Genomic DNA, 13,487 nt, shown 5'->3' on the forward strand with positions numbered 1-13,487 from the left:
TGTGCCAACAGCGGTACTTTGTAACTTAATCTTAAATTTTGAGGAGGTTATAAATCCATGTTATATCTTTGTAATTTTCAGTGTTGTCAGTATTTAAGCATTTGGACATGGTGATACTGGATTTAAAATGGCAAAGGTGTTGAAAACCATATAGGAGAAAGAAAGAAAAAGACAACATTAGAGTCAGAGGCCTATATTTTGTCAAGATGTTATTGTTCTCAGTTAAGATGGTATGGAAGGATATCCATGTAGGCAGAGCCCACTCTTCATCTTTGACCATCTGGGCTCTGGAAGACAAAGAGTTGTAAAGTCCAGGAATTTAAATTCCATTAGCAACAGAAACTTCCTTTGAGATCCAGGCCTCCTCTGTCCTGTGTGAGACTACCTGCCCCCTTAGGCAGAAGAACATTGATTTCCCTATGCCTGGTCAAGAAGATAGTGGAGCTTCAAATGCATTCATCTTCTGTTTTATACATTTTGTTTGTCCCAATAAAAGTACTGCTGTTTGGTGGATTTTGGATGTTACTGTACTTTGCTGTATAGCCAGCACTGCTGCTTCTGGATATGTTTTCTGAAGCTAATGTAGTTAGTGAAAAATTGGATGACAATGAGCAAATCTCCAGACATTAGTCAGGAGATGACCATCTGCATGAGGCAAAGCTACCAAAACATGTTAAAGGGCAACTCCAAATGGAAAACATTACAGTAATTAAGCCTGGGCGTTACAGAGGTATGTATCTGTGATGCTTGACTGTTTGGTACTGTTTGTACCAACTGGAATTTTAGAGTAAACATGGCAAGATGTTTTATAGCAGGGGTAGGCAATCTTTTTGAGCCGGGGGCCGGGTTGCTGTCCCTCAGACAACTGGGGGGCCGAACCCAAAAAATAAATAATTAAATAATTAAATATATAAATAAACCAGGTATTTGTAGTTTTCAAAATCCGACAAATGTAGGACAAAATTTTCAAATGGAAGACACTTTTTTTTAAAAATGGACACGTGAAAAAATTTGCTGATTTTTTAAAAAAAAGTTAAATAAATGCTGTTCTGAGGCTCTATAGACAATGCCCCCCAAAGGCCCCGGCGGCAACGGCGGCAGGACCGGCTGGGGCCGGTCCCAAGGCCTTGCCGGCCGCAGGTTGCCTACCCCTGTTTTATAGGCTTCGTATAAGTAAAAGTCTGGGAGGAAAAAATGGATGAATGAGTGAATGAGAATGTTGGAATGTGCTGAGTATTTTTGGCTGGAGAGAGAATTTGAGAGTAGAAAAGGAAGGAAGTCTATTTATATCTGAAATTGTTTAAAACCGTGGTATTATGATAGTGAAAAATAATCACTAACTTTGTTCTGCTACGTTTTAAGTCATTTTTTTTAATATTTTTTCATAAAATAATTGAGTTCATTCAAACACATTGATTTTTTTGGCCAAGCTATTTAGAACATTGACAGATAGGCAACAGTTGAAATATGTTTTGTTTTTCATGACATTGTTTAGCAAATAGAAGTGGAATTGTGATTAGAGAAAGTTAAGCCTGTAGCTTGGAGAATTTCCTAAGGCAGATGAAAACTGGAGGGGGGTGGACAGCATTGAGGCTTTAAATCTACATGGCAACAAGATGGGGCAAGTGTGGTCCGTGTCCCTATGGCCTTTGAACCAACGTCTGCTGGGTTTTTTTGTTTTTGTTTTTTGTTGTTTGTTTTGTTTTGTTGTTTGTTTGTGTGTGTGTGTGTGTGTGTGTGGTGGGTTTTTCAGGCTATGTAGCCATGTTCAGAAAATTTTCTTCCTGAACCTTTCGCCAGCATCTGTGGCTGGCATTCTCTGAAGATGCCAGCCACAGATGCTGGCAAAACGTCAGGAAGAAAATCTTAGAACATGATCACATAGCCCGACAAAAACCCACAAAAAACCAGGATGCCGGCCATGAAAGCCTTGACCCAATGTCTGCCCCCAAGTCCTGTTGGCAGCTCCCAAAGCTCCCCAACTATATATTTTTAAGGGGAAAATTCACACCAATTTCTAGGTGATCTTTTTATGAAATCTGAAAACTAAGCAGAAAACCAGATAGTTGTATCAGTTGAAGATACAATGGTTTAGAGATTGTCCATATCCCATAACATCCTAATCACCATCCAAAAGTGTTCTCCAGATGTGATGTGATATCACTTCTGGTGTATCCAAATGTGCCAGTACAGCTTCAGAATGGAGGCTGCAGGGGTGAAAACTGGCCACCACCCTTGCATGGTAGCCCACCCTGACAGGGAATTGTGGCATGCAGTATCAGGGGAAAAAAAATTTCTGCAATTGGTTTCCTTTTGTGTGTATGTGTATGTGGAAAGCATTCTCTAGTTCTAAGGTGTACAGCTAAGTGGAAGTATACAGCAGTATCAGGATAGCAAGGCTGGCCCGAATTTGTAGAATCAGAGAGTCATCTAGTTCAACCACTTGCTCAATGCAGGATCTCAGACTAAATGTCCCCAGCAAATAACTGTCCAGCTTCTTTTTGCAGGTGTCCATAGGAGGAGACCCCACCACCTTTCTAAGGAATTGGTTCCATTTCCAAACCACTTTTACTGTCAGGAGGTTCCTTCTATTGTTCAATCAAAATCTACTCTCCTGTAACTTAAGGATATTAGATCTGGTCCAAACCCTGAGGCAGCAGAGTACAGGCTTGCCCCTCCTCTCTCTGACAGTCTTTGTTAGTTAAGGAGTGCAAGCATGTCACCTTCACTTAGCTGGACTTGCCCAACTCCTTCAACCTTTTAGCATATGTTTTGTTCTCCCTGCCTCTTGTCATCCTTGTTGCCTTTTGCTGAACGTGCTCCAACTTGTCTATAGGTAAAGGTATTCCCCTTTGACCAGGTTATCAAGTTGTGTTCGTAGGGGGAGGTGTCCGTAGAGGGCAGTGCTCATCTCCATTACTAAGCCAGAGCCAGCGTTGTCTGAGACTATTCTGTGATCAGGATTGCACAGAACGCTGTTTACCTTCCCACCAAAGCGGTACCTATTTATCTACTTGCATTTGCATGCTTTCAACTCCTAGGTTGGCAGAAGCTGGGACTAGTGATGGGACCTTGCCCCATCATGCAGCACCTGGGCCTCGAACTGCCAACCTGCTGATCTTGCAATCAACAGAGTCAGCGTCTTAACCACTTGAGCCACCGCATTCCACTTGTCTATGTCTTTCTTGAAATGAGGCACCCAGAACTCAACATAATACTGCAGATGAGGCCTGCCCAGCTCAGAATATAGTGAGACTATTATTTCCCCCAGCTTGGAAACTATATTTCTATTAATGCAGGCTAAAATAACATTTGTCTTCTTTGCTGCAGCATCACACTGCTAGCTCATGTTCAATTTATGATCAATAAAATCCCAAAGTCCTTTTCACATGTAGTACTGCTTAGTCAAGTATCCCCCATCCTATACCTGTGAATTTCTTGTGTTGTAAGTGTTGAGTTTTGCATTTGTTTCTATTTAATTTTATTTTATTAACTTCTCCCATTTTTCTAGTTCATCTAAGTTAAAAAGGAACAGAGCCTCCATATTGGCCTGAGTCAAATATAATGCTAAACTCTAGTTTATTTTTGAATCTGGGCAGTTTTGAGACCCTGGGCTCTCCCTCCCATCCGCTCACCTCCAGTGTATAGATCCAAGGAAGAGAGCAAAATCTTCCAATTTCACTTAACCAGATTCTAGCATATCATTCAAACTCTGGTTAAATTTAATTATAATTAGAGAGAACAAGCCAGCTTCCCAAACCATAGTTTGTAGCTGCCCTGTTTCCACTAATCATTGTTAAAATGCACCACTTTGTCCAGGTTCAGATGCCCTAAGAAGTTGATTAAACGAAGTAAAAGCTTCTGAACTTGTAGTTGTTGCAGGAAGTGCATAATAACATTTGCTATAGCTCATTCTCACAGTGTCAATCCATAATTTTAGTATGGCGTTCAAACCTACTCACCAAATGCAGGGGATAAAAGAAGTTCCTAGTAATAGCTGCAGCTCAAGAAACAGACCTGGGTCCCAGAAAACCCTTACTCTCTTGACCTGAACAATGGGCTATGATGACATTTTTTATTACAAGAAGATGAGTAATCTGGACACCATAGGCATTTTACCAGATTCTAATTTCCCTTGTTTTGGGGCAGCTTCATTTGGTTTACTAGATACACTTGATCTCAAATTCCAGGAAGTCCCATCAGCCTAGAGATGGCCATTCCTGGCTACTCCAGTTTAAAAGAAAAATAACAGTGAATTTTCTGACATCCTTTACAGAAGGCAGGCATGATCCCCTCAGCAGGCGCTCTCTATGTCCCACAGGACATAAAGAATAAAACCAATGAAGTGCCTTCACTTACATCTGTGCAGTGTTCAAAATGGTCCCAAGGAGTAGTCTGGTGTTCAGTATCACAAGCTGCCAAGAGATCCACTAGAGAGGTGGTCTTTTTGTTGCTGTCGTGGAAAAGGTCTTTGATTCACCAAAATGACAGAGGCTTTCACGTATTCACAACTAGTTCACAGCCTGATTTGAGGTTATGTATAGATCTGAAAGGTTATGGTCCTGCCACAGTTTGAGACTACTTCTAAGCAGGTGTGAATGAGGCAGGGATTCAATGGAAATAATTGGAAGAATTTTTTGAAGTCTGCAGAATCAGGCTTCTAGTTAGACTGTTGACGCAGAAAGAAGTACAGTAATTTCCAGAAGCTGTCTTAAGATGTTCAGCCCCTCTGTACAGAAAACTGCCATCTCACAGGTAAACAAATGCTGATTTTCCAGATGATGTCATGAAAAAATGTTGATACTTTGGATGAGTATGAGGTGATTGTTGATCTTTAGCAGCAGTGTTTAATGTTTTAGAAAATTGTGGAAAATATTGGCAAATATCAACATTTTCATTAGTAAATCTTAAAACCAATCTAAGCTTTTTGTTAAATTTCCAAGTTTTGTCCTCATTTTCCTGTTTCTTGTGAAAGGTAAACTTGATAGCAAGTGCAAGATGGTAAAAAACCAAAGCTCTGTGACATAATAATATACCAGTTCTTTATCAGAATTGTTAAGCAAATGAGTATATTCTGATTTGTCTCCTCATTTCCACAATTATCAGTAACACTTGCAGAACAATCTGGAAAACATTCAAGTGCTTTCTGAAACTGTACTATAATTTCTTGCATTTTCTTCCTGCCCCCTCACTAGGACGCTTAGCCTGGCTTGTATATCTTGTTGGAACTGTTGTAGGAGGAAGATTAACATACACCAGTACTGATGAACATGATGCCATGGATGGTGAATTATCCTGTCGGTAAGTGTATATCTTTATCATCATTAGAAATGTAAAGGGTATGCTTTAAAAATTATTTATTGAGACAAGATCTTTTGAAGGCCAAACCCCTCAGATATAGACCAGTGAGTTCCCAAGTAGTCTACATATTACGTGTTCAGTACTGTATGCTATTATACAATCTAAAGCAAGTGCCTTGGCGTCAGATACTAGAGGCAGTAGAGGAAATCTTCGAACCATTCATCCTAAATCCCAGCCATTCTACTCTTCATGTTCTGGATTTGCCATCCAGGTGAGGTATGACGAAAGATCCTAAGCTTTTGCTTGCTAGTTTGCATAAGATGGAGAGCAATACCATCTTGACATTTGTCATAAGCAGCAAAATATGTTAGTTTCCAGCTCAGGTTAAGACTTCAAAGCCAAGAGTTCAAGTCTTCAAGGCCAAGTTATTAATCAGACTTACTGTGAACTTTGAACCTGCAATGACAATTGCCTGGTAAGAACATAAGAATGCCTTGATAGCCCTGATGTGCAAGTATAGTATTTTCTATATTGCTTTGCCTTGTTTGCCCCCAGCATCATGTAAATATAATAGATCCATTGAATTTCTTATAATTACTGTCTGCTGAAAGATTTTATATGGATTTGTGTAATACTTTCATAAAAATCCCAAACTAGTTGTTGTTATCACATGTATAAAGGTAATGGTAAAGGTAGTCCCTTGACATGAATGTCTAATCATAAATGACTATAGGGGGCGGTGCTCATCTACATTTCTAAGCCGAAGAGCCAGTGTTGTCTGAGGACTGCTCTGGTGGTCATGTGGCCAGCATGATTGCACCAAACACTATTATCATCCCACTTAAGTTGTACCTATTTACCTACTTGCATTGGCATGCTTTTGAACTGCAAGGTTGGCAGAAGCTGGGACTAGTGATGGGAGCTCACCCCATCATGCAGCACTTGGGCCTCAAACTGCCAACCTTCTGATATTCCAATCATCAGAACTGGCATCTTAATCACTGAGCCACCACATCACTTGTATAGTAAGATGTTATATCTGTTCTGACCACAACAAAGTGGTAGCAATACAGAAAGGAGTACTTAACGACTTGATTTGTCAAAGCATTAGGGCAGGGATGTGGCCCAATGTGGCAATATTGGGAACTGGACCTTGGAAATGTATTTTCTAATAATGAGTGTCTGGAGTCCAAACCAAGCATCTAAATAGGCCTGATGTTCTGTTCTGTTGATTAGTCAAATTCAAACCAGATACTTAATCTGGCCAAATTAGATGGTTTGTGCTGCTTACCAACTACAGTATATGGTTGAATGTAGCATTCCCTTTTCTATCTACAGAGATCAGAGATCAGCCTTCCAATGTGAGATTTCTGGTTTAAGCTCTTTGTTATTGTTGTTTATCTTCAAGTTATTTCTAACTTATGGCAATCCTAAAATGAAGCTATGCTAGATCACAAATTATTACTGTGAAAAAGTCACTATTCAGAATATAGGTTATAGGCAAAGACCAAATTGTTTAGAACTTAAAGCAGTTACCATATACAAAGGGAGTCTTGGATCATGACTTCAGTATTCATGCACAGGATCATGTTGAAGGCATATCTTGCTATATGATCCTCTATCACTATCTGGAAGCAGTAGCAGCCAGTCAACAGTACACACTTTCATTCTGTTTGGGTGAATGTCTGGCCAATGTAATTGATGTGCAAAGAACTGGCTAAGCAGGCACAGTTAATTAGGAAATGGTATCTTGTCATTTCTTTTCCTACATTTGGTGCAGATGATGAGCACATCACTTTTCAACCTGGTTGCAACTATGACTACACAGATATTTTGGCATCCAGAAGCTGAAGGCTACAGCTATAGAACTGTAATAGCTATAGAACTCCTTTCATTGCTTTTAATTAGATTACAGCAGAAGATGAGTCTTAACGAATGGAAGCTTATCTAATGGCTTCACATTTTTTCCAGAAGTAATAGTTTCCACATTTGTATCTCCAGCAAAATTTTCCACAGAAGCTCTTATTCCATTTGGATGTCTTGCAGGGGTGGGGTGTGCTTCTGTATAAGTATCCAAAGCTTTTCAGCTATTATTATTTGTTATTTATGTATTTTTCGCAGCACAGTGACGGGACCCATGGAGGCTTCCAGAAAAACAAATTTAAAATGTATATAACAAGTTTTAATACCAATTTAAAATTGCCATATTAAAATACTCTAAAACTGATAAGAAATGTTTGTTTGGTGACTGAAAATAACTGTCATAATCTGCTAAAATCAGTAATGAATCTTAGAAGACCTCGGCCTGAAACAGACGAGCCAAAAGTACCAGTTTCGGTACAGTCCAGGAGTGTGCGTTCACCTAAGGCTGCCCATCTTCTTGAGGCCCTTGTTAAGGATCTCCTGTTAATTTGGGTTCTTAATGTGACCATAGCACTATTTCTTAACTTCTTGAGAAGAAACTGCAGTTTGGAGGTTTTGAGAAAATGAGTGCCAAAGGAGGATGTTGCACCATCTGTACATTAAAAAGCTCTTGAAAAGTGTTGTACTCTGACACGGAGTTTCTGTGTAGATACAGAGTCTGTTTTAGTAGTCCAGTTAGCCCTCTGTATCCATGGATTCTTTACCCATGGAGTCACTCCACCTGGTCATGTCCAGCTCCCAGCTAAATCAGTGTGCTCTGAATGTAAAGATTTTGTAAAATGTCACTTTGGAAATGCGCTGCACCTGGTACAGAATGCTGCTACTCATATGCTACTAGGGACCTTTGTGTCAAAGACATCAATATGTTTTCCTTATTGGCTCTTGTGCATATGTGTCTTCAAGTCACCTGTTGACTTATGGTGACCCAGGAATTTCATAGTGTTTTCGTAGGTAAGGAATACTCAGAGGTATTCCATTTCCTGCCTCTGAAATATAGCTGACAGCACCTGGTATTGTTGGCGGTCTCCCATCCAGGAACTGACCAGGGCTGACCTTGCTTAGCTTCCAAGAGCAGACAAGATCTCATGGCTTCAGGATATTTAGGCCCATCTTGGCTCCAGGCTTGTGTTGGCTTGTGTCCAAACCAGTTATTCAAATAACCACATTCTCCTAAGTAAACCTGGCTGCTCTCTGAAATAAATGACTCCTCTTCTTGTCCCGGTGTCATTGGAATAGTAGCTAATAGAAAAGTGGGAAAGGTCCTTTCTGGCTGTGGCACCAACCTGTAGGATTCTCTGTTCCATAAGGGTGATCTGGGCTTACTACATGATATTGAGTGGCTTGACCTTCCTGATCTGTATATTATTTTCTCTGTAGGCAGTTCGCCTGGTTTTGTTGCCATTCTTTGTTTTGCTTTTTTATGTAGCTGAGGATTTATTTTTGATTGCTTAACTTTTGAAGTGAGTATTTTTATTTAAATACTTAATTGTGTGTGTTTAAATTCTTTTTTGTATTTGTCTGGGTGTATTTTTGGCTGGAAAAGAGAATTTATAAACCAAATAACAAATACTGTTATCATTGAGAGCTTGTTTCAGGCACAGAGCAGAAAAGTTTAAAGAGTGCCTTGTGCCTTCAACCACATGAACGGTTGATTGCCAACATCAAATAGACCTCTAGCTCTGCTTCAGCTCTTCTTAATTATTTTTGGTGGTGTGGTCCAACTCAGATTAAAACAGATGGTTAGGTAGATGTTACAAGCAGTGGAACCATGGTACGTACTGAGAAATGCTTAAGAACTGTATAGTTTTAATTCAATGAGAGAAATTTTGCGCTGCAGGATTTGAGATTCTGTATCAGTTTGAAAAAATGTTACACTAATACTAGTGGTGGTGATAATGTTTTCAGAGAGCTCATGGAGCTTTGCGCATATTGCCTTGTTATCACAGCTGCCCGAGACATAGATGACGACGACGACGATGATGATGATCATCATCATCATCAGCAGCATTTTTGTTGTTTTTGTTTTTTATATTATTCAGCTCAGTTGTGATAATGTAAATACAAATGCTACAGCTTTTTACACTGATAGATGTTAAAAACAATTAGGTTAGTTCAAAAGAAGGAAACGGGTTTATAGTGCATTAACAAATACAGGTCCAAATCTATTTGTTAGTTTGAACTAGTTGACTTGTCATTCAGTAACTGATTCAATGGTTCTACTCTTTGCAAGTGGTTTTAAATCCTTTAATGTGGGGTAGGCTTTTTTTCTTGCTTGGTTTGTATGTAGTAGACAGTTGCTGTTGTTACAGGCCTTCAATTTAACTTCAACTGATGGTGACCCTGTCATGGGGGGGGGGGGGGGCCAAATTTGTTGAGGGGGGGGTTGCCATTGCCTTCCTTTATGGCTGAGAGGCGGTGACTTGCCCAAGGTCACTCAGTGGGTTTCCGTGGCAGATTTTTAGCACTCCAGCAGTCTGTCCACTATACTGTATTTGCTCATATGAATAAACAATAGTAAGTTTTAAAACTGTGTGAAGAAAACATATTTAGCGCTTTTCAACGGATGGCAAATTTGAGCTGCCTGCATATACTCTTTTGTTTTGGATATTAAATTTTTTTAAAAAAAATCTTACATATGTTCATTTATTTCAGAGTCTTCCAGTTAATTTCTTTGATGGATGCCCAGTTACAGCGCTCTAGCAATGAGAAAGTGGAACTTGCAGTTCTCTGGTTTTTGGATCAGTTCCGTAAAACATACGTAGGAGATCAGCTCCAGAGGACCTCAAAGGTAGGTGTTTCCCCAAGCTACTCACAAAACTTTGACAGCGATCCTTTGTAAATATCTGCATGTGTGGGGTATAGGGCAGATTAAATATTGTGATATAAAATAGAAACAGGTGCTGTTCCTCATGTGCTGTTATACTCATGAGCAGCTATATTAATTTAGTAGAAGAAGCTGAACTGAATGTGATAGTCTGCTTAATTCAAAAAAGGGAATGGGGAAGCTATTTGAGTGAAAGAGTTGTATGTCTACACTGAAGTTGCTATTTATGATAGTTGAATTGATATGACTAGCCTGTAGATAAATGTGTTGGGGTGACGTATATAAACTCTTCCTTAACACCTGTGGTGTATCTGCAAGTTTGTTTCAGGTGCTGCATACAAGGACTTGATTTTTTTCCAATGGTTGTATTCATCAAACAGTTTGAGATTACAGTGCATTTTGCTTTTCATTTTAAGCATTAAGTAGGGTTTCCTATATTGTATTATATTACATTTCACAGCAGGGTATACAAGATTTATTCTTTTAATAGTTCTGTTCTTTGACAGTTACTCATTTGTGCAGTTTGTATTGTATTTCTTGTATTAGTTGGCTTTTTCCTTAAATTTAGAGGAGGAGAAAGAAAGATGTGTGCTTTAAGAAACACATTGTCATTTAACCTCAATTTTTGGAACAGAGAGAATCATAACAGATTATTAGATGATCCTGGGGAAATAAAACCTGAAGAATTTTGAACTCTAAGCAAATAAGGCACTTATAAAAAAATAGTTTTGATTTCAACTGATGCAATTATATTTTGGTTTTGAAATGTTTAAAATCATATAATATATAAATTTTCTTCCTATGTATAAAATGTTTACATCTGTTTTAGTAAAGGACCATCTGGTTGTAATCAGTGTTCCAGCCTTGGCTACTTTAGCTTGTTTGTGTCTGTAGCTTACTTTTTGCCACTTGTACTATCACTATATATAAACAGATTTGCTGCTACTCTTCAGGAACACTTAAGAAATGGTTTGTGTTTGTATGTGCCTTCAGGTTGCCTCTTGACTTATAATGACCCCATGAATTTCTTGGACAAGGAATAATCAGAGGTGGTTTGCTAGTTCTTTCCTCTATCTGACATATAGCCTACAACACCTGATATTACTTGGTGGTCTCCTATCCAATTACTAACTAGGAATGACTGCTTAGCGTCCAAGATCAGATGGGATCTGGTGCTTTAAACAATTTACTTACTAGGAAATTGTACCAGTTGTCTGTCAAACCTTGTGGGTTTTGAGTACACTAACTCTGCTACTAAGCCCCCCTCCAAATTACACCATAGGCGTTTAAAATGGTAGTTTGCCAGCAAATGCAAATTAGTTTAACGTAGCAGATAATTGATAAACATTTGTTTTTAGCTAGTTCCTGACTTTCTAAATTTAACAGCGTTAAAGAGTGCAAGTTGAAATAAAAATGATTTCATTGTTCCAGTAAAAATGCTGTAGCTTGATATGTATGAGATCACCATGTGGCCCTCCAGATTTTGTTCCCAATGTTTGTCGCCATTGGCTATGCCAGAGCTGCTGAGAATTGGGTACACAATTCCCATTTCTGACGTAAACCAGCTGTGTTCTTTTACTTACTGTTTTGCAGGTTGGGGCAAGTTAACAAAATGTAATTTGTTAAATACACCTCAGTATCAGGAAAGATGACTTGAAAGATTAGTCCACTTGTTCACCAAAGGAAGTGCCTTATCTAGACAATTAGAAGGACAGTAGTTTAGGTTTAGCATGCTGTAATATATGGCTATAGGTGTGTGTGTGTCTAGAGACTCAGCGTGGTTTAGGGGTTTGATCCTTCGACTACAACTCTGGCGAGTAGGGTTCAAATCCCTGCTCAAATGTGGGAACCCACTGGGTGACCTTGAGCAAGTCACATTCTCTCAGTGACAGAGGAAGGCAATGATATATCCCATCAGAAAACATTTTGCCAAGAAAATCCCGTGATAGGGCCTCCTTAGGGTCACCGTACGCCAGAAAAGATGTGAAGGCACACAAGAACAGCAACGACAACTGTGTATATGTTCATACATCTAAATCACATAATAATGTGTGAGATTAGTGAGCTTTCTTTTCCTGCCCTTTTGAAGGATTCCCACTTTAAAATGTTCCCCTCTCCACTGTTTGACTTTAAAAACATAAGGTAGCATGAAGGCCACCTTCTCCCAAGTTAAAAATAATTTTTTGTGCATGAATGGAATGGACTTCTTTTGACATGCTTCCCACAGTGCAACTGGGAGTAGTATTCGATCACCTTCCTCCAGATAGCCACCTGCTAGTCCAAAAAAATCAACTCTTATGCAGAAAAGAAATTTCTGGAGCTTGTTTTCTGGTATCACAGAGCACAGCCAGGAGAAAGAGAAATAAAAGTTCTGTATAGAGTGGGCCCTTGCCTTATGCGGGGGATCTGTTCCAGAACACCCCCCCCCCCGTAAGGGAAAAACACGTATGCTCGAGCCCCATTAGAAGTAATGGGGCTCATGCCCCGGCGTGGAGGTGCACCCCATTACTTCTTCCAGGGCGCATCAATGTTTTTTTCCGGCGTATGATGCGGGCGCACTATACTAACATTTGAGCACCAGTACAACATTGATTTTAGGTCTGTGTAACTGATTCCACTAGGAGATTTTGGTAGGGTATGAATTAATTGAAAAAGTATGTACCTTACATATCTTATTGCCTCTTCTCTGAATATCCTGGGTTTAATTCTTCTCTCCCACCTGGCCTTGGAGGGAAAGAAAAGGCAGTATTTGCTAGACTTACTCCCTTCTCCCACTGCTATCCCATTTTCCTTTTGTGTCATGTCTTAATAAGATGTAAACCTGAGGGCTGTTTTGTTGCTCTTTTACTTGTAAAGCACCATGCACAGTGACAAAGCTATATAAACAAACAAACAAATAAACAAACAAATAATAATTACTGTTCTTTCTAGTTTGAGGCTCAAACAAAAATAACGAGTCTGGATTGGAACAGATTGGTATAAAACAAGAGACCCAGAAGCCAGCTTAAAGCTGCTCAGCTTTTTACATGGGGGCCAGCTTCCAAGCACTTTGGCGGTGCAGCTTGTATATGCTGCACACCGCCAGAGTGCCTTAAAGCTGCTTCCTGCTGTGATGGGATGGGAAAGCCTGCTTTTTTGCTGGTGCAAAATGGAGCTGCTATTTGCCACTCCTTTTTTTTTTTTTTTGGCTGGCAAAAAGGCAGATTGGGGCTGCAGCATGCAGTTGCCACGGCCCCAGTCCAGCTTTATCTGGGGCGGCTTGAAGCCACCCCTTTGGAGCAGTCTGCTTCCCCTGTCTGTGCACTGTCTAAAGCACGCTTTTTGAAAAAGCACAGGTTGAATATCCCTTATCCAAAATGTTTGGGACCATAAGTATTCCATATTTTGGATTTTTTCACATTTTGTCATTTGTATTTGCATGTATGTACATAATGAGATA

The 13,487-nt window shown here is 39.6% G+C and overlaps 2 protein-coding genes across 4 annotated transcripts in view; both read left to right on the forward strand.

Moving 5' to 3' along the window:
- FGF18 (fibroblast growth factor 18) overlaps positions 1-13,487 on the forward strand; it is a 650,869-nt gene that overhangs the window by 157,127 nt on the left and 480,255 nt on the right. The gene's annotated exons all lie outside the window — the stretch shown is intronic.
- Positions 1-13,487, forward strand: part of RANBP17 (RAN binding protein 17) — a 242,905-nt gene that overhangs the window by 43,633 nt on the left and 185,785 nt on the right. For all 3 annotated transcript variants that reach the window (XM_042464644.1, XM_042464725.1, XM_042464814.1), the window contains exons 13-14: positions 5,196-5,301; positions 9,877-10,012. In XM_042464644.1, the coding sequence (XP_042320578.1) occupies positions 5,196-5,301; positions 9,877-10,012 (242 nt within the window). The remainder of the gene's footprint in view (positions 1-5,195; positions 5,302-9,876; positions 10,013-13,487) is intronic.

The sequence above is a fragment of the Sceloporus undulatus genome, chromosome 1, assembly GCF_019175285.1.
Source record: "Sceloporus undulatus isolate JIND9_A2432 ecotype Alabama chromosome 1, SceUnd_v1.1, whole genome shotgun sequence".
Taxonomy (NCBI): Eukaryota; Metazoa; Chordata; class Lepidosauria; order Squamata; family Phrynosomatidae; genus Sceloporus; species Sceloporus undulatus.